The following is a 19,009-nucleotide window of genomic DNA, read 5'->3' as shown; positions in this document are numbered from 1 at the left end:
TCTGTCTTTACACCGAGAAATGGACATCCGCATACTCCCACCCACCTGGCAGGGCTCAGTTCCTACAAGGCCCCTAAACCTCAGCGGTCACACGTGTTCCCAGTTCCGCCGCAGGTTCCACCCCCGAGACTTCACTGAGACCTGGCTGCAGTGCGTGTTTCTGACTCCTCTTCTGCACCCTGGCAATACCCAGACGCTCTTTCTAATCCTATTTCAAAGCTCACTTCTTGGAGGAAGCTGGCGGGTCCCTGCCAGGGCCCCGTCTCATTGCATTCGGCACAGTCCTCCGATGATCTGTCGCTTCCGCTGCGCTGTTCGTATTTACTTCTCTGCTCCTTCCTTCTGCGTCTTACGTAGCTCTCGCCGAGTCCTGGTTCCCGGGTTAGATGCAAACGCTATAAATGAAGATGGAATCCATAAAAATATTTTTTTAATCGCACGAAGACAATATAAACAAAACACAAATTTTAAAAAAAATGGAAAAAATTAAAAGAAATATGAGAGAGAAAAGATCAAGTTATACAATACAAAGAGAACTCCTAAAAAGCGATACCCAAAAGATGATCTGAGCAGGCAAAGGCCTGTACAGGCCCTGGAGGTGAGTGCAGGCTAGTAGGACTATTTGGACAGGAATCCTGGGTATCTGGATCATGGTTTGGAGAAGGAGGGATGTGAGCTCCACCTGGACCTGCAGTCTCCTCATCTTATGGTGAGGGGTGTGGCCAGAGGGCGACCAGAGTGGAACCATCAAAAGCAGGGGGACCCCCCTGGGTCAAACCCAGCCCATTGACTGTTTTGTAAATAAAATTCTATTGCAACACGGTCAAGCCCCCTTTGTAGACATGTTGTCTATGGCAGCTTTCTCTCTCCAAGGGCAGAATTGAGAAGACGGAGACAGTATGGTCTGCAAAACCTGAAATATTACTATCTGGCCCTTGGCAGCAAAGTTTGCAATTCCTCCTCTGAAGCATGGTGCCAAAGCAGAGACTAAGGCTGTCCAGGTCTGAGGCTTTTCTGGATTCAGACACTCTAATTTCAGAATAAATTGTGTTTTTCCCCATTCTCTTACTTTTCTTCTAGAAAAATTACTTTTACTCTAACCTTTGAATAACACTTTCACATGCATGCATAATCCTCAGGGCTCAGGAAGGAGGTCATGCCAGCGCAATGTGCAAATGAACTAATGGTGTATAAGTGGAAAATTCTCCAGTAAGCTCGTCACAAAGATAGGACAGGGAGTGATAGCTTCAAGTGCCGGCTCCCAAGAAAAAGAAAAAAGAAAAAACAATATCACCGCCAGGATGCAGATAACAGAACTGTCTACCAGGCCCTGTTTGCTATAAGATTTAAGAGTCCCCCAGAAACAATATATCTTTGTAGCAGATGATAACAGCCAACTTCTGCTTCTATAATCTGTTTGCTTGTTTAATGTTTAACCAGGGTGTAGTTCTAGGAGATGTCCTGTGCAAAGATATACTAATGGCTGACTTCTGCTTCTGTAAACCTGCTTGCCTGATGTGGTTTTAGGCTTTATAAGCTACCTCCTCTGGAAGCTCGGGGCTGATTCTCTGACCCTGCGGGGTGGAGAGGGTCAGTCACGGGCCGGCTAATAAAGGCTCATAAATAATCTCAATTGGTCTTGGATTTGAACACCCATAACAATGGGCTCAGGGAGAGTAAGGTCGTATATCCGATAAGGGTGGCAGTGCTTGGAATTTCTACAGAGGAGGGGCTTAGCGATGACTACTTGATCTGAAGGGGAGCGAGAATGGGAATACTAGGGAAATGGAGTCAAAGCTGCTTTGAATATTTCCTCACGACTGAGAAAACATCAGATGTACCTCCCAAGAACATGGGTGGCAAGCACTGCTGGAGACTGGGGGAACTTGTCCCCAAAGCTCCCTAAACGCTGCCCTGGTGCTCAGATCTTCTTATCATAAGGTAGACTATGCTTGGGGTGTCTCTCTGGTTTTCTAAGTCTGGGTCACTCCTTTGCTTCCTCTGATCACCATGTTCCCGAGAAGCAGAATTGCTGAATAATGAAGAGCCCAGTCTGGAGTCAGATGGCCTGGGTTCACACCCTAGACGTTGTCTAGGTTTTTCTTGTCTGTCTCCAGCACCAGAAGTTGACATGAGTTAGTGGCTAATCCTCCCTGGTTCCTGAGCTGTACGCTATCATCTGGGGCCGGTTGCTGTCATTTTAGGGGGCGGGGCGGGGGGATTATTTCCTCACCAGATCCTCAGCATTGCATTGTGTGTGTCCCAGGAAGTGCCACCCACTAGAGATTCATTGTGAATACTGCCCCCTGGAGGTAGCCGTGTTGCAGTGCATCCACACCAACAGACGAGCCAGCTACCAATAAAACCGAAAATGGTTCTTGGGCCAATTGAGCACTTAGCATGTTTATTGGGTGACTACGATGCCAGGCATTATTCTGCTTTTTAAATTTATTATTTATGTAACCATAACAACAAACACTGTGAAACAAGCATATTAAAGTCTTAAAAGACATTTCAAAGTTGAAGAAACTGAAAAACAGGTTAAAATTTTTCTACCGAACTAGCAAGTGGCAGAACCCAGGAATGCCTGACCAGTTTATCAGACAGGTTAACTCGCCTTCTGGTCCAGTTGGGAGCCCAACGGGAGGTTTGAAGGTCAGGCTCACAGGACCTGGGTGCCTGCGGGGAGACACCGGCATGGAAGAGTAGGGATTGAGTCCTGGCTCTGCCACTTTACTGGCTGGATGGTCCTGAACAAACAGTTTAACCTTTCTGAATATCACCTCAAGGTCAAATGAGGCTAATAGTTCCTGCCTTGTGGGATTGTAAGGGTGATAGTGCCTGGCATTTGGTAAGCACTCAGGAAACGGTAGAACCTTCCACTGCCTCTTCTTGTAAAGATGCCAGTCATACTGGATTAGGGGCCACGCTAATGATCTCCTTTACCCCATTTAAGCTCTTTAAAGACTCTGCTTCCAAATACACAGTCACATTCTGAGGTCCTGGGGGTTAGCACATCAATATGTGAATTTTCGAGAGACACAATTCAGCCCCTAACACCCTCTACTGATTTTTTTTTTTTGTAGGCAAGAATATTTTTAATTGAGGAAAAAATGTGTCTACAGATGATCAGAGGAAATTCTGCTAAATAAGGAATATTTTCAGTTCTAATCTTTTCTATTAAAATATTTAAACATTTCGACTTAAATGCCTTCACAGATGATATTTATTTGCCTCCATACTGAGAAACTCTTCAACAAATATCTTTACAAGAAAAAACTCATCAAGTAAATTATCTCTATTATTTATTTATTTATTTATGCCTACGGCACCTGGTATTCCCAGGTGGTCTCCCATCCAAGGACTAACCAGGCCCAACCCTACTTAGCTTCCGAGATCAAACAAGATCAGGCTCAGTCAGTGTGGCATGGCCATAGACTCATTGCTTCTATTTACGATCCCTTTGAATATTTCCCCAGAGTTAGATGCTGTAAGATCATAGAGCTCTTTCATTTCTTTCTAATCTTGTATAGCAATAAACATATTCAATTAAAAGTCATAGATAAAAAACAGCAGCTCCACCAAAAGAGTCTTCCCACAAATTGAAATATTTCAAAATGTAATTTTAGAATTTCAAGGTTGTATATTATCTAGCATATTATTTAGCATATTATTTGTATATTATTTAAGCACTTCTCATTTAATTTGTTCAATTCCTCTTTCAGAGTCGTTCCAGTTGCAAAAATTCTTTTTTATAAATAATATTAATTTACTAAAACTTCAAAAGTTTAAGTGTTGTGGAGATTCATTCTTTGAATACTTTGACAAAATATTTATAACTGGTTTGTAATAAAATGCAATCAAAATGTAGAAGACTTATGTAAAAAAAAAAAAGTTTTCAGAGCCATTGCAGAACACTTTGAATTAATTAAGAAGTAATTCTTCCATGGTCCAACTATTTTAAAATTCAAGACAATAGGCAGCAAAGAGAGAACCCGTGGACTGCCAGGCTGATGTGTATTTCCTCATATTCAACATCAGCCTTGTGAAAGAAATTTATAGATCACTCCATGTCAGGCTGCTGGTTCCTTAGATTTCATGTTATCCCCATAGGCAGGCACTCGTGGAGACAGGTGTTATTTATCTATTTAAAAATAAAAACTAAGGAAGGAGAATAGGCAGGTATTGGTCAAAGGGTATAAGTTTCAGTTGCACAAGATGAATAAAGTTCTAGGAATCTGTATAGAAAGAGCCTATACTTAACAATACTGCATTGTCTACTGGAACATTTGCTGGGAGGGATGATCTTATGGTACATGTTCTTATCACAAAAAAAAAAAATCCTAATAACACATAGAGAGGATGGGAGAAGACTCTTGGAGGTGATGGATGTGTTTATGTCATTGTTGTGGTGATCATGATGTATACTTATCTCTAAACTCTTCAAATTGTAACATTAAAAAGGTACAGCTTTCTGTATGTCATCATATCTCATTAAAGTGGTTTTAAAAAGAAGATATCAGTGTCATAGGCATCGTGAGTCTTTGAATTCAGACAGGACCGGTTTTGAATTTCAGTTCTTGCCTTAGCTAAGATGAATAAACTGATCTTTAAAATTCTTCCACTTTGTAGGATTTGGGGCGGGGGAAATGGTAATGGAACATAGGATTTGGGCAAGCATTTAGGAGATAAGAGTGATAAATAAACATTATTTTCCCCCTTAAAATAAAATAAAACAAAAACTAGTAATTGTGTAGCACTTCTTATGTCGCATACCAAGCACAATGGAAACTGCTTTACATGATAATTCTAAGAGACAGCTAGAATTCTGTCATTCCTCCTTTCCCGTCGTTGTAGGGAGAAAACTGAGGCTCAGAGAAGATAGTGACTTATTCATGGTCATGTAGCTTGTGGCAGAGCTGGACCTTGAACTCAGGTATCACCATTCGGGCCCCGAGTGTTTAACCACCAATTTAGGTAGTACCCTTTAGGTAGTGCCCAATTTAGGGGTGCCCTTGGCTGAGAGGAACCCCCAGTGACTGTGCAGAAATGACACTCATCCTGGGAAAGGAGTCCACTCCAGAACCCTTTTCCCATTCTCTTCAGATTGTAGAGAGCCCAAGTCTACTCTGGGTACCACCTTGGCCCCCATTGTCACTGCGGCTCCTGGGGGTGGCAGTGCTGGTGATAGTGGACTCGGTGCCAGGAAGGCCAATGGTCTCTACCCCAGCCCCACCAGCAAGCGAGCCTTCTATACGTGTGGGTGGGCAAACCTACGAGGAGGCTTGTCAGACAGGCCTGGTCTTTGACGCCAGCTGCTCTTGCTGTAACTGGGCCGAAGCCATCTCCCTGCTGGGTCCAATGGGAACTGTAGGACAGAAGGATGACTAAATGGAAGTTTTGCCTCAGAATACCAAGTTGTCTATTTTTATTTACAAATCCTCACGATACGGCCCTGCACGTAAACGAGAGACTCCCGTCTTCCTGCTCCACAGGGGTCTTCCGGAGGTTGGGCCTGGGAGAAAAGGCCAGGCAGCGGCTAGGACCCCCTAGGGGCGGTACTCAGGTCCTCCAGGCCCTTCTGAGGCAGGAGGGGAGAAGAAACTGGAGGCGCTGAGGGGGTAAGATAGATCGAGTTCTTGTTCTTTTTCACATATGCCTCCACAGGGTCTTATGGAAGGATCCAGAAGAGTGGCTGGACTCAGGACACTCTTCCCTCACCAGGGTTACTCACTCCCAAATCCGGGCCTAAACAGGCCCAAGCAGGCCATGCCTGTTGTTAGGACAGCATGGTGGCCACCCGCAGGCTAATCTACGCACCCCGCTCCCACACCCATGAGGTCAGGAACAAAGACCTTCGGCACCGATTTCAAAATTAGCTCACCTAAAAAAAATTAGTTCATTATCAACTTTATTGCCACACCATACCCAAATGTACATTTCAGCTCCCTTAAGAAAGTCACCGAGAGAATGTAAAGCAAAGGCACATTACATCAGGAGTAGGAGGTCTCACTCCGACCATCTGCAGGTCAGCATGGCCGCTGCTCTTCCTCAAATCCGTTGCTGAGCCAAAGATGCTGAGGAAGCAAGGCAGTGCTTCCACACTAACCAGCTGTATGGGGGCGGACGGGTCCAGTTCTGCGGATTATGCTCTTTTGACAAAACCAGCACAAGCAATAAGCAGAACCTCTGGGCACATGGTTAAATCTAGTGATAACCCATCTCTTTTTCCCTGGCCCTTTTCTGACAAAGATTAAATGATGGCCTCTTGCGATGGCCGCTTGCTCATAAACTGCGGTGTGCTTGGATGCAAAGGGCTAAAAACAGCTGTCTCCTCTGGTCTCCAGGACTGGCAGGGGATACTGCTGCTCCTTGGTGGACCAGCCACTTGTGCCACGGCCTTCACTATGACCCGTGAGATATACAAAGTCATCAGGCCACCAGTGTTGGAATCAGTGGGAAATGTGGGAAATTATGGGTTAGGAGTGTATGAAGTGTGAGCGTATGAACGGGAAGTAGAAGCCGAGCAGTCTTCATTGACGTGCTTGTGGAGCGCGGCCTGAGCGCTCCCGCTACAAGGTCTGTTATTTACCGTGTGGCTTCAACCTACAACCTATTATTTATTTTATTGTTTAACGACATTTTTTATTTTGCAAGAAAATGCTTTTGTCAGTAATGAGCTAAAAAAAATTAAAATACCTATATGAAAAAAGTTAAGTACTGAATTTCCATTTTCTAAGAAAGTTAAGATGAGCGTAAAATTGCATAAGATGTTAGCTGGCATTTACTGTTCACCATGGGGCTGTCTGATAGTGCATGAAAACCAGAAGACACGAATCTGCTGAGCAAGCATCAGCATCTACTTCAAAAGTACTACCGATTTCAAGAGGATTTTACCTAAAGATAATGATTTCACGAAGGAAACTGTCAAAGTTGTTTTTTATATCACGCAGTAAAACATACATCTCCACTTAGGTAGATTTAATGACAGATGTGTAAAATTTACTTCTGTCTCTTTCTATTCTGCGTTTTGTGTGAGTGCATGTATAAAAGAGCAGTTTTGTTAGCAGAACAAATTCACAGGCTTTTGAGTAATATCAAATTAATATCAATGTTATCAGATACTTCAAAGAGAAAACCAGGTGAATTAATTCTAATAATAGTTGAATTCTCCTTCGCCGCCCCACCCCAGCTCAAGAAATCAAAGTTAAGCTTTCGGTGGTTCATTTTTTCAAGGTGAAACATCTGACTTTTTTATCACTGCTATTGGGAATTCAGTTAAGAAGGTCAACATTGAAAAGTAACTATTTCTGTGGTGATCATACTTGTGATAATAATAAATTCAAATATTGATGGTGTACCACATTATGTAAAAACAATATTCTTTCTAAATTAAAAAGCCTAGAGGAGAAATGTCCTGGAAATCGACTGTAGGCCACAAATCACTCATTAATGCATCTAAGAAAACTGTGACATTCTATCATTCAAAAACAGTTGTCAAATTTTCAAATATTTTTCGTAGAATAGCTGATCTATAAATTTATTTTACAACGCTGATGTTGAATACAAGAAAATTATGTGGAGGGGCTCAGTTGCTGATCAGATATTCCATTGTATACTGAATATTCTCATAAGTCAGCAGGAAAAAAGTCCCAGATTTGCATAAAGGGCTCACCCGGTCATTTTATAAGCTACCTACGAAATGAAAACTTGAATTACTTGTGGATTTGACATATTTTGCACATATTTCACAGTCATTAAAGTGTCTCTGGCCCAGGAGTTCCCCCTGACGCCCCCGTGATCCCTGCAACTTGCCTTGAGCCACTGGGACATGTATCTGGGTTGCTGTCTCCATCTGGAGAGTCCGCACACCCTCGTGGCTCCTTATCTCATTGCCCCAGCTATGCTGGGGAGGAAGTTGCCCTTGGTATTCCCCGAGTCCTTGTTCCAGGTCCCTTCCTGCTGCTTGATTTATGTAACCAACACTTATAGATCACTCTGTGATCAGGCCCTCTCTAAACATCGACTCGCTGACTCTTCATAAGGACCCTCTGACGTAGTCATGGTGATTATTCCCACTTTGACACAGAAAGGCTGAGGGACTTGCCTAAGGTCACATAGCTTGGAAATGCATTTCAAAGCTGGCCGAATGGCTGCGGTGTCCGCCTTACACTCCAGGCCACCCTTCGGCCCAGCTGTGAGACCACCTCTCATTCCCGGCCCAGACTAGATATTCTAAAAGCAATCTTCTCCCAAAATATTTTCCTGATTTTCTCCACCTGCCTCTGACCATTTTCTTTGGAATCCTTAAACGTGGATGCGTAACCACCCCCTCCTCAAGCTGGACTCCTGTTCATTTGGTTCTAACAGTTACTCTCTTCCGCAGCACTTAATTCACCAGATCATAATTTTCCATTTATTTATCTGTCTGCACCAGTGATGGTGAACTCTGTCTAGTTTACTCACGTAGCCCAGCACACACATGGTACCTGACACGATGTAGGCATTTATTAGGTCATTATTAAATAAGTGAATGAACAGTAATGGTTTGAGACATTATGTATATACCATGGCGTATTCCCATGGTATTTACTCTGAGTACAGTGTTGGCCAAAAGGTTATAAGAGACTGTAACTGCCCCTCTTCCTTTTCTTCCTTACAGCTTGTGATTCACCTTTTACTGGAAGAATACTTTTTAAAAAAATACCTCCTACCTGGTTTCTCATATGTTAATGCCTGTGGAAACATTCTGAGCATATACCTACGCATTTTTTAAATAAGAAAATAGAGTAGCGACCTAAGGTATCTAGCCCACTTACAGTTAATGTAATTACTGGTATATTTAGGTTTAAATCTCTATCTCTATCTATCTATATCTACCTATATCTATTTCCTTCCTCCCTCCTTCTCTCCCTCCTTCTGCTTCCTTCCTTCCTTCCTTCCTTCCTTCCTTCCTTCCTTCCTTCCTTCCTTCCTTCCTTCCTTCCTTCCTTCCTTCTTGCTTGCTTTTCTTTCTCTCTTACTGCTCCAGTCACCTAACTACAGGGAACCATTACTGAGAACCCACGGCCATGGGGCTTGTGCAGGATGCCACCCCGCAGTCTGTATTTGCCCTTCTTCTTGGGGTCTAGGTTAGTAGTGTGGCTTGTAACATTTGACAACATGGGGGTGCGGGTGAGGGAAACACTTGGGACAGAACATTTCGTGGAAATTGTATTTCCAGGAGAGCTGGTGGAGGGAAGGATCAATAACACTCGGCCTGGCAGGCAAAGCACCATGTTAGGGGTGATTTTTTTCTGGATATTATTAGTCGTGACTGTGGCCATCCTCCAGCTAGTAACCCACAAAATCAGACACCACTGGCTAGGTAAGATGCCCTTCCTGTCCTTTTGGGCTTTAATGTTCTCCATGGTGCCCCTGGGTTCAACCTCAAGGGCAATGACCTTGCCCGTCAGGGCCTCACAAAGACCCGCATCACCTCATCTGCCAACTGGCTGCCTCATTTAAGAGGAAGAGCTAAATCTATAGTCCTTTTGGACTCACGTGTTTTATATTCTTTTTTTTTTTTCCTCTTTGGGGAAGACTAACGATTGTGAAGAGGGAAGCAAGGGGGGTGGCAGGATGGTGGCCCCTGCTTTGCTGACGCCCCCAGAGCAGCACCAGGAATCTTACGGCCCCTGAATATTGGGGCAGCTTCGGCCTATGGAAACTGTTTTTAGCTCTGCACCATCTGCCCTACAATTTAGTCATGTTCAGATTTCAGTTGTTCCCTCTGCTTCCAGACTTATCACATCAGTCAGAAATCTGAGACGTGGTCATGCGGCTGCAGCCCTCAGCGGTGTGGCCTCCGGCTTCCAAGTAAGCGTCCTGAAGCTACATTCGGAACTGTGACATGGTTCAGCTTGCGAAAAGGCAAGAGAGAGACCGTGAGAGCCGTCATCTACAGGTTTCTTTGACTTCATTCTGGCCCCGGGCTAAGGAAGAAGACAGGTTATAGAAATAACTATGGGGGGAGGGGCGGGGAACTGACTGCAAGGAAAAGACGCTTGAGGGAATTCGTGTTCTGCAATAAAACCCAGAGTAAACTCTTAGATAAAATTACATCTTTCTGGAAGAGGCAAAACTGGTATGCTCATGATCCTTATCAGAAGCCTGATGATCTAACAAACCTGAAAGTATAGAGCAGAAGTTTTATGAATATGTATTGAATATGTATCTTTGTGTATATGATGTCTTTGCAAAAATGAGTAAGTGTAAAACTTGATGTAAGTTGTACCGACTGATGTGGAAACATACAGTACCTGCATTAAACTTGGATCGGAATTTTGAAATTAAAAAAGGGAAAAACATGGACGGAAAATCTTCAGACTCCAAACTAGTTTTCAGTAAAATAAATTCTAGCAAAGAGTATATATAGGAAATTTGATAAACTGGACATTTGTTCTATTTTTAAAGGGTTGTTAGATATTCTAGCATCACGTGTGAAGGCACAGGGGAGAGAGAGAGACAGAGGGAGAACATACTAACCTGTTTCTGGAAGAGACAATGTATTTCATATATGGGTATGAAACAGCCAACTAGTTGCTATCCTAACAGAGTATAGCCCATGTACATGAACTATTTTGAATTACGTAAGCTATTCCATAATGGAGCTTTTTAGTACGGTTTCTGGGCTTGAGCCCAAACTTTCCTTCTTGTAAAGTGAAATCAAGATAGTATGGTTTCCCTGTCAATAGTGGGTTCTTAAATGGGTTTGAGGTTTTTGAGCACTACCAATATCAACATTGACTTTAGAGGCAATCAGGATAAAGGAGACTCTGATAAGTCATGGGGAAGAAGGGGGCATAAAAGGCAGGTTGGACTAGCGATTCTCTACCACTGAGACAAGGTGACCAAGCCCACCCTCCTCACGGGTAAGGAGCCACTACCACTCTGTGCCTGTGAGCTACTCTCTCTCTCTCTCTCTGTCTCTCTCTCTCTCACTCGCTCTTCTTTTACTGCACCTTTAAAACTTTCTTTTGGCTTCAAACCAAATCTCCTGATTTGATTTGCTTTTGGCAAAAGCGCTGGGACACAGTTCCTTCCTTGGCGATAGGTCTTTCGCTGTCCTGAAGTCTCCCTCCCATCACCAAGCCTCAAGGCTCATGACGCATTAGTGGTCTTGTGAGTGGGAGTAGAAGGGAGTGGGATTCTAGGAGAAATCCTGAGGCTTTATGAGCCTCCGTAGGTCAGGAGTCTACAAAGAATGTTAAAAGAACTCAAAGAGAAAAGGGTAGGAAGAGTTTCCTACTGCAAACAAAGCGCCAGCATACAGTCGCTGTCTGTTCACAGATGTGTGCCTCGAGCTCGTTAATTTCTCTTTCCCGAAGGTCTGCTCCTCATACCGATAGCTGAGATAGGTACGGATTCTTCTTGGGATGGACCACCGTAATGCTTCCGTTTTATGTCTTCAAAATATGGAAACTCAGCAGGGCCCTCTGTCCTACTTCGAACAAGGAACATTAATCCATTTTTTGAGAGAGTTTGACATTCCCTAAGTTAAAAGATTGGGATCATTGGCCTAAAAATCCCAAAGCTGAAACCAACTAGACAGTGGTCTCAAAAGTAAATGTTAACAATAAAAATCAACACGGCAAGGCACCTGCCCTTTTAAATCACTTTCAAACCCTTCATCTTACTGAGTCTTTAAAACAATTCTTCTCTGAGAGGTGGACAGGAGAGGCATTACCACTCCACCTTACAGACCGGTTACCTAAGCAGAAATGAATAGTATGACTTGCCCCAGGGAATATAAAGAGTTTGTGGCAGAATCTAAACCTACAGCCAGGGCCCTTGACCCTTAGTGCATGGTTCTTTTCTCTCTGAGTGAAATTATTACTCAGGAGACAGCTTCAAGTGCTAAATAGACTATACTATCATCTTTTCTGTATTTTAGTTTCCAAATGAGTAAAATGGGAATAATAATCATACTTACCTCATTTGCTGAGGATTAATGAATGAATTTAAACAAATCATTCAGAGCATTACTTAGTATATAATGAGTGCTGAGTAAGCATTAAAATTGCTCATATTAACATGTAGTGGAGACTAGAATATATTTAAATCAGAATTTACCAGCTTTAAGGTTTCTTGTCAGCAAAAGGCCCTGATTTCTAAGGTTCTTTAATTCTCTCTGAGGGGCAGAATTACCTCTAAGAGATAACTTCGGCCCCGAATTGCCTGCTAATCAAGAGTTTGGCTCACTACCCAAGGATCTCATGCAGGTCTTCCTCTTCCCTTTGAGGCTTGAACGGGAAAGTTATTTGTAAATCTGTGGTTTCTTAAGCAATCAATAGCTTTCTCTGTAATAGTTTTTTTATCCTCTTCCCCTGGATAACAGGTTCTGCCTACCAGCTGACATACTACTTCACCAGCTGGGCCCAGTACCAACCTGGCCTGGGACGCTTCAAGCCTGACGACACCAACCCTACCTCTGTCCTCCCCTGATCTATGCCTTTGCTGGGATGTGGAACAACAAGGTCACCACCATCGAATGGAATGACATGACCCTCTACCAAACTTTCAGTGGCCTGAAAAACAAGTAAGCGATGAAAGGACTGAAGTTTAAAGTCTTTTAACCTTCAAGAATAGTTTGAACAAAACCATCTACGGTAGCCACCAGGCTGAAATTCCTAACAGGCCAACAGGCAGCACACATAAATTCTGAGCTTTCTTATTTCCAGGACAGTGAAGACTCTAACTTAAGGGACATGGCTGGCCCACAGGAGAAGGTTATCAACTGAAGTCCAACCCAGTTGCCAAGAAAAGTCTGAGTACTGTGAAATCAGATGACAATAGTCTTTCACGTGGAGGCAGCTCAAAGCTGGCATTGATGAAGCACGTGGTGGCTTTAGTCTGAGGTTCCACTGCAAGGGGAGTGAGTAATAGGGCAAGTTGTAGACACTAAGATGAAACTACTGACTTATGGTCACCTACTCTAACTACTCTCACAATTTAGGAAATAAGGATGAGAATGAAGGAATCCAGTATAAGAGGCGGCATGAGACTTCTCTTGGCTTCTCAATCACTATAACAGCCAATGTTGAAATGATTTCTCTTTCTTTCCATTTTTTCCAACAAAACTCTTTGCTCCCCCCGCCCCCCCAAACAGTCAACTGAAAACTCTCCTAGCTTGGAGCGGCTCCGTATTCAAGATGACTCTCTTCATGAATTTCACTACAGGGTGTCGGGACCACCCGGGCATTCCTTCCCTCTGCCTTCTTTCGTTCTCCCTTAGTTTCACTGCTGTGGTTTCCACGCTTAGAGCCACCAGGCTTTCATTGCCTCGGTCATCAAATTCCTGCGCCGGTATGAGTTTGATGGTCTGGACTTTGACCAGAAGTACCCTGGCTCTCGTGGGAGCACGCCTCAGGACAAGCACCTCTTTGCTGTCCTCGTGCAGGTGAGATGCGTTCCATATCATTTTGACTGGAAAGCACGTGATGAATCTCATATGAAAGATTACTGAGGCTGTATGGAAAACCTAGCTCCCCACAATCTCAGTAGGAGGTGAAGGACCTGGAGACCCCATTCCAGAGAGAATGCTGAAGAATGAAAGATAGAAGAGGGTAATTTAATTCAATTCAAAGAATAGTCGCGGAAGTCAGCTTGGAGTTAATACTCATAGACTTTCTCCTGCTGTTGCACAGGAAATATGTGAAGCTTTTAAGCAGAATGCCAAACAGGTTGACGAGCCCAGGCTGATGGTCGCCACTGCAGTAGCTGCTGGCATCTCCGACATCCAGTGTGGCTATGAGACCCCCCAGCTGTCCCGGTGAGTGATGGCTTGTCCTACAACTCCTCTGAGTGTCACTTGTGCAAGACATTCATCCTTAGTCTGCTTGCTATTCAGGGACCTTGTTTAGGAGGCTTTAGGAGTGGTATCTTTTGCCTGCAGATGTGTGAGAAATGACCATCAGAGATGCCTTTAACTCCTTTGTACCAACTCAAGCACCTGGACTACATCCATGTCATGACCTATGACCTACACGGCTCCTGGAACGGCTACGCTGGAGAGAACAGCCCCCTCTACAAAAACGCAACTGACACTGGGAGCCCTGCCCACCTCAATGCGGCGAGTCCCTGACTAGATGCAGATGCAGACCAGAGACCATGCCGTGAATCACGCGGAGGTTTGGGGACAAAACCAACAAAAATTCTGCAAATGTCTCACTTGTATCATGTCCTCTTAAGTGACTGATCGAATCTCCTTAACTATAATTTCACCAAAATGTTTTTAAAAAATACTAACGAATCCATCTGTCATAATTTCAAACAATTTTACCTGCTAGAACGGGGGTCTAACATAACCATCAGGCTGGCGGGGCTTCTAGCTAGCCTGCTGCCATTGCAAGATTACACCATGAACTACCGGAAGGACAACGGGGCCCCGGCTGAGAAGCTCATGGTTGGATTCCCAGCCTACGGACACGCTTTCATCCTGAGCAGCCCCTCCGACCATGCTATTGGTGCTCCTGCCACTGGCCCTGGCCCTGCTGGGCCCTACGCTAGGCAGCCTGGGTTCCGGGCCTACTACGAGGTATGCTTCTGCAAACCTTCGGCAGAAGAACAGTGGCTCTCTCTTGGGCCACGGATTTAACAATATAAACAAGATGCGATGCTTCTAACCTCATTTAACAAGTCGTTAGGGCTGAAAGCAGATGCCCACAGCTGTCTATAGGGGAGGCAAGATGAGCACTCATGTTGTACTTTAGTTGGACCCTCCTGAGAGCCTGTTTAGGCTGGACTCCAAATACAGAGAGATTAAGAAAAAAGGATATCATCAACGAGATTATATCAGTGTACAGACACTTCTAACTGTCTGCCAAGGCTTTCTTTGATTTAAGACCTTCTCCCCACATTGAAATACATGACCCAAATGTGACAAAAAAAAAATCAAATTAAATGAGTTTAGAAATTTGCTGATAGATCTCTAGGCCTTCCTTTTCGAGTAAGTTTCTCAGCTTCCCCTCCCCCATGCCTCTCACCACTGCTATATGAACACTTTGCCTACCTCTTAACCTCTTCCCCACCTCTTAACCTCTTTCCCACCTCTTAACCTTTTCCCTATCTCTTAACCTCTTCCCTATCTCTTAACCTCTTCCCTACCTCCTCTTAGATCTGTATCTTCCTGAGGAATGGAGCTACTGAAGCATGGAAGGCTTCTGAAGATGTTCCTTATGCTTAAGAAGGCAATGAGGGGCTTGGCTTTGACGATACCAGGAGCTTCAAAATCAAGGTAGACTGTGTTCCACGAGCTGTTGTTGCCCATGAGTTTGTTGCCATTTGGAGCCCCAGACTGGCCTTAATGCATGAACTTCATTTGCTTTCTCTCTGATTACCACAGGCTGACCAACTGAAGAAGAACAACTTTGGAGGTGCCATGGTCTGGGCCATTGATTTGGATGACTTCACGGGCACTTTCTGTGACCAGGGTAAATTCCCCCTGATTACCACCCTGAAGGATGCCCTGGGCCTGCAGAGCACCAGTGAGTTATAGCAAGAGGGTGCCCAAGGTCTATAAATGCCTTCTCCCACTCAAAAGACAGCTCTCACATCTGCCCACCTCCATGGCCCAGAGAGCCTCTTCCCATTTCACCACACTGCTCTTGCCCTTGAACTTCCATGTCAGGAATTTTATGCTTGTATGGGAAATCAGGTCTACCCGGTTGAGTTTTACAGGTCTATTTAGTCCTAAAGGTGTCCTCAAGAAATGAGGTTGACCTTACAACATAAACATTTACTTCTCTATGAACCCTTTATTAAAAGTCTCTTTCATTCCACCTGGGGAGATTTAACAAGAAACCCTTAGCAATGCTCACATATTTTTTAAAATTTCATTTTATTATTAGTTTCAAGTACACAGTACGTTGGTTAGACATTTGTATAGTTCATGAAATGACCCCCCTGATTGCTCTTTCTCTCTTCTGACTCTCCACCTAGCCATTTACATTACTGCCGACTGCAGTCCCTATGCCATGCTCCCCATCTCTGTGACTATCTATCAACCATTAATTTGTATTCCTTTGACCCTCCACCCTTTTCTTCCAGGCCCTCGACCCTCCTCCCCTCTGGCCGTCACCAGATTGTCCTCTGTATTCATGAGTCTGCTTTTGATTAGTTTGTTCTTTTTGTTCCTTAGATTCCATATATAAGTGAAATCATACGGTATTTCTTTTTCTCTGTCTGACTTATTTGAGAATGTTAGAATTTCATTTTTTCAAATGGTTGAGAAATATTCTATTGTGTCTATGAACCATAACTTCTTTATCCAATCATCTGTTGATGGGCATTTAGGTTGCTTCTATATCTTGGCTATTGTAAATTGTGCTGCCATGAACACAGGGTGCATAGGTCGTTATGAATTATTGTTTTGGTTTTCTTTGCACAAATAGCCAGAAGTGCAATTGCTGGGTCAAAAGGTATATCTATTTTTAATTTTTTGAGAAACCTCCAGACTGTTTTCCATAGTGGCTGTATCAATTTGCAATCCCACCAACAGTATGTGAGGGTTCCCTTTTCTCCACATCCTCACTGACACTTGTTATTCTTTGATTTATTGATGATAACTATTCTGACAGGTGTGAGGTGATATCACATTGTGGTTTTAATTTGCATTTCTCTGATGATTAGTGACCTTGAGTATCTTCTCATAGGTCTATTGGCCATCTGTATTTCTTCTTTGAAGAAATATCTATTCAGGTCTTCTACTTATTTTTTAATTGGATTGTTTATTCTTTTGTTGTTGAGTTGTTTGAGTTCTTTGTATATTTTGGATATTAACCTCTTATCAGATGTATAACAAGGGAACATCTTCTCCCATTCAGTTGGTTAGCTTTCTTTTCATTTTATTAGTGGTTTCCTTTGCTGTGCAAAACCTTTTTAGTTTGATATAGTTCCATTTGTTTGCTTTTTCTTTTGTTTTCCTTGCCTGAGGAGATATGTCTGAAAATAAATTTCTAGTAGCAATATCAGAGAGATTAGATTACTGCTTACATTTTCCTCTAGAAGTTTTATGGTTCGGATCTTACATTTAAGTCTTTAATCCATTTTGAGTCTATTATTTTATATGGTGTAAGAAGGCAGTCCAGTTTCTTTCTTTCTTTTTTTCTTTCTTTGTTTTTTGTTTTTGTTTTTGTTTTTGTTTTTTTTGCATATATCTGTCCAACTTTCCCATCACCGCTTATTGAAGAGATTGTCTTTACCCCATTGTATATCCTTGCCTCTTTTGTCATATATTAAGAGTGCTCATGTATTTTTAATTTGTAATTCAGGGGAAGTACCAACTCCTTGAAATTTTTTCCAGATTTTCTCTTAGTGCTTATTTGCTCACCACTTATACTCAGACCCTAAAAAAGTATTTTGCACCTCTGGGTGTTCAGTGATTTTTTTAAAAAATGATTTTGACATGGTAAGAGAAGAAAAAACTTTTTAAATTAAAAACCAGGCTGACTTGAAGTGACAGCTTTCCCTTATTCTTAAGTATGGCATTATCCTGTGATCTTCGCAGTTGTAAGGCTCCAGAACCAACTGCACCCCACCTCCAGATTTCATCCCCAGGTCCACTAGACTCTTCCCTTCTAGACGAAGCTGGAAGCCTCTACCAGGTCACTAGTCTGCTCTTGTATTGTTTCAGGTTGCACTGCCCCTGCTCAGCCCATTGCACCAATAACTCCTCCTCCCAGTAGTGGGAGAGGAGCCGAAGCAGAAGGGGAAGTGTGATGTGACAGGGACTGGGAGCAGTAGCTCTGGTGGCAGTTCTGGGGGCAGTGGGTTCTGGGCCGGCAAAGCCAGTGGCCCCTACCCTGTGGCAAACAACAGAAATGCCTTCTGGCACTGCCTGATGGAATCACGTACTAGCAGAACTGCCAGGCTGGGCTTGTCCTTGATACCAGCTGTGACTGCTGCAACTGGGCATAAACCTGACCTGTCTCCATTCCCTAGGGTTCTGAACAGTCTCCTGTGTTTAGCACATCTTGCTCCTACCTAGAGTTCTGCAATAAAATCCATCAGTCAAAACATGAGTGTCCTTGGCGTTTAGCGATTCAAGTGTAGAAGGAAGTGGTGGAGACAATAGCGCAATCTCCTATCTGCCTGCCTTGATCAGCATGAAGGTTGAAGGCCGTCAGGAGGAAATGTCTGAAGGTTTGGTGCTGAGATGGAATGTGGACATTAAGGATAAAGGCCTGTAGCTTGGTGACTGTTCTCAGGAAAGAGCCAAAGTGATTTCATGAGACTCGGGGGCACAGGCGTGCCCGGCTCCCTCAAGGACAGAAAGCTGGCGCATTCTCTTCAGCTGAGGTCCCAGGGCTGGTCCAGCACCTCCTGGATTGGCAGTTTTGGAAAGAATTGTGCAGTGGGCTCCTTTTGGGGTGTCTGTTCAGCCCATGGGTCAGCAGTGTTCCTTTCTCAGGCGATTACTGTCCTCTCCTTGAACCCACAGTGGTGGTCACCAGCTACTGTGCTCGTATTGCATTGTGTCCTTCCCTGGCTTGGCTGGTTGACCAGGGTGGACATCAGACTTCACAGGGCCAATTGGATTATCACTACTTTGAATCAGCAACCAGGAGCATGGACTGGCTGTCAGTCCCTGAGAGTGGCTGGGCCTGTAACGAGTAAGCTCAGGAGCTGTAGCGAGGGTCTGAGAAGGGCAAGTTTGCCTGGACGCAGAGGAGGAAGACCGAAGGGTTGCTACCGAGAAAAGCCATGATGCCAAGGAGCAAAAACACTTACCAGATGGCTTTCCAACCTGATTCCGGCGCCTTCTTGAGGCCCAGATGCATTTCTGCCTGTAACTGTACACTACACTGTTCTTTCCTGCTTAAGCTGGCTCAAATTTGTTTCTTTCATTGGCCACTAAAAGACTCCTAGCAAGATAGTGAGAATGTAATCGCTTTTGTTTTTTTCTGGCATACTTATTATGTGTCAAACGCTGCTTTAAGTGTTTTACATGTAGTTTCTTATTTAATTT

General features: G+C 43.7%; 1 protein-coding gene and 2 pseudogenes across 1 annotated transcript; 2 read left to right on the top strand and 1 right to left on the bottom strand.

The window, feature by feature from the left end:
• Positions 1 to 19: 19 nt before the first annotated feature.
• On the top strand, positions 20 to 10,181 carry LOC107516108 (annotated as a pseudogene).
• Positions 3,321 to 3,439, bottom strand: LOC118613002 (annotated as a pseudogene).
• Positions 10,182 to 10,282: 101 nt separating the features above from the next.
• On the top strand, positions 10,283 to 17,958 carry CHIA (chitinase acidic). The gene is given in 13 exon segments (XM_036235192.1): positions 10,283 to 10,385; positions 11,370 to 11,399; positions 12,380 to 12,466; positions 12,469 to 12,580; positions 13,306 to 13,441; positions 13,689 to 13,817; positions 13,991 to 14,117; positions 14,394 to 14,578; positions 15,158 to 15,277; positions 15,386 to 15,527; positions 17,675 to 17,746; positions 17,778 to 17,879; positions 17,882 to 17,958. Coding segments are annotated over 13 exon segments (1,422 nt in total).
• The last annotated feature ends 1,051 nt before the right edge of the window (positions 17,959 to 19,009 follow it).

Source organism: Rousettus aegyptiacus, unplaced genomic scaffold (assembly GCF_014176215.1).
Source record: "Rousettus aegyptiacus isolate mRouAeg1 unplaced genomic scaffold, mRouAeg1.p scaffold_m13_p_17, whole genome shotgun sequence".
Classification (NCBI taxonomy): Eukaryota; Metazoa; Chordata; class Mammalia; order Chiroptera; family Pteropodidae; genus Rousettus; species Rousettus aegyptiacus.
This window is presented reverse-complemented; position numbering and strand designations above follow the sequence as displayed.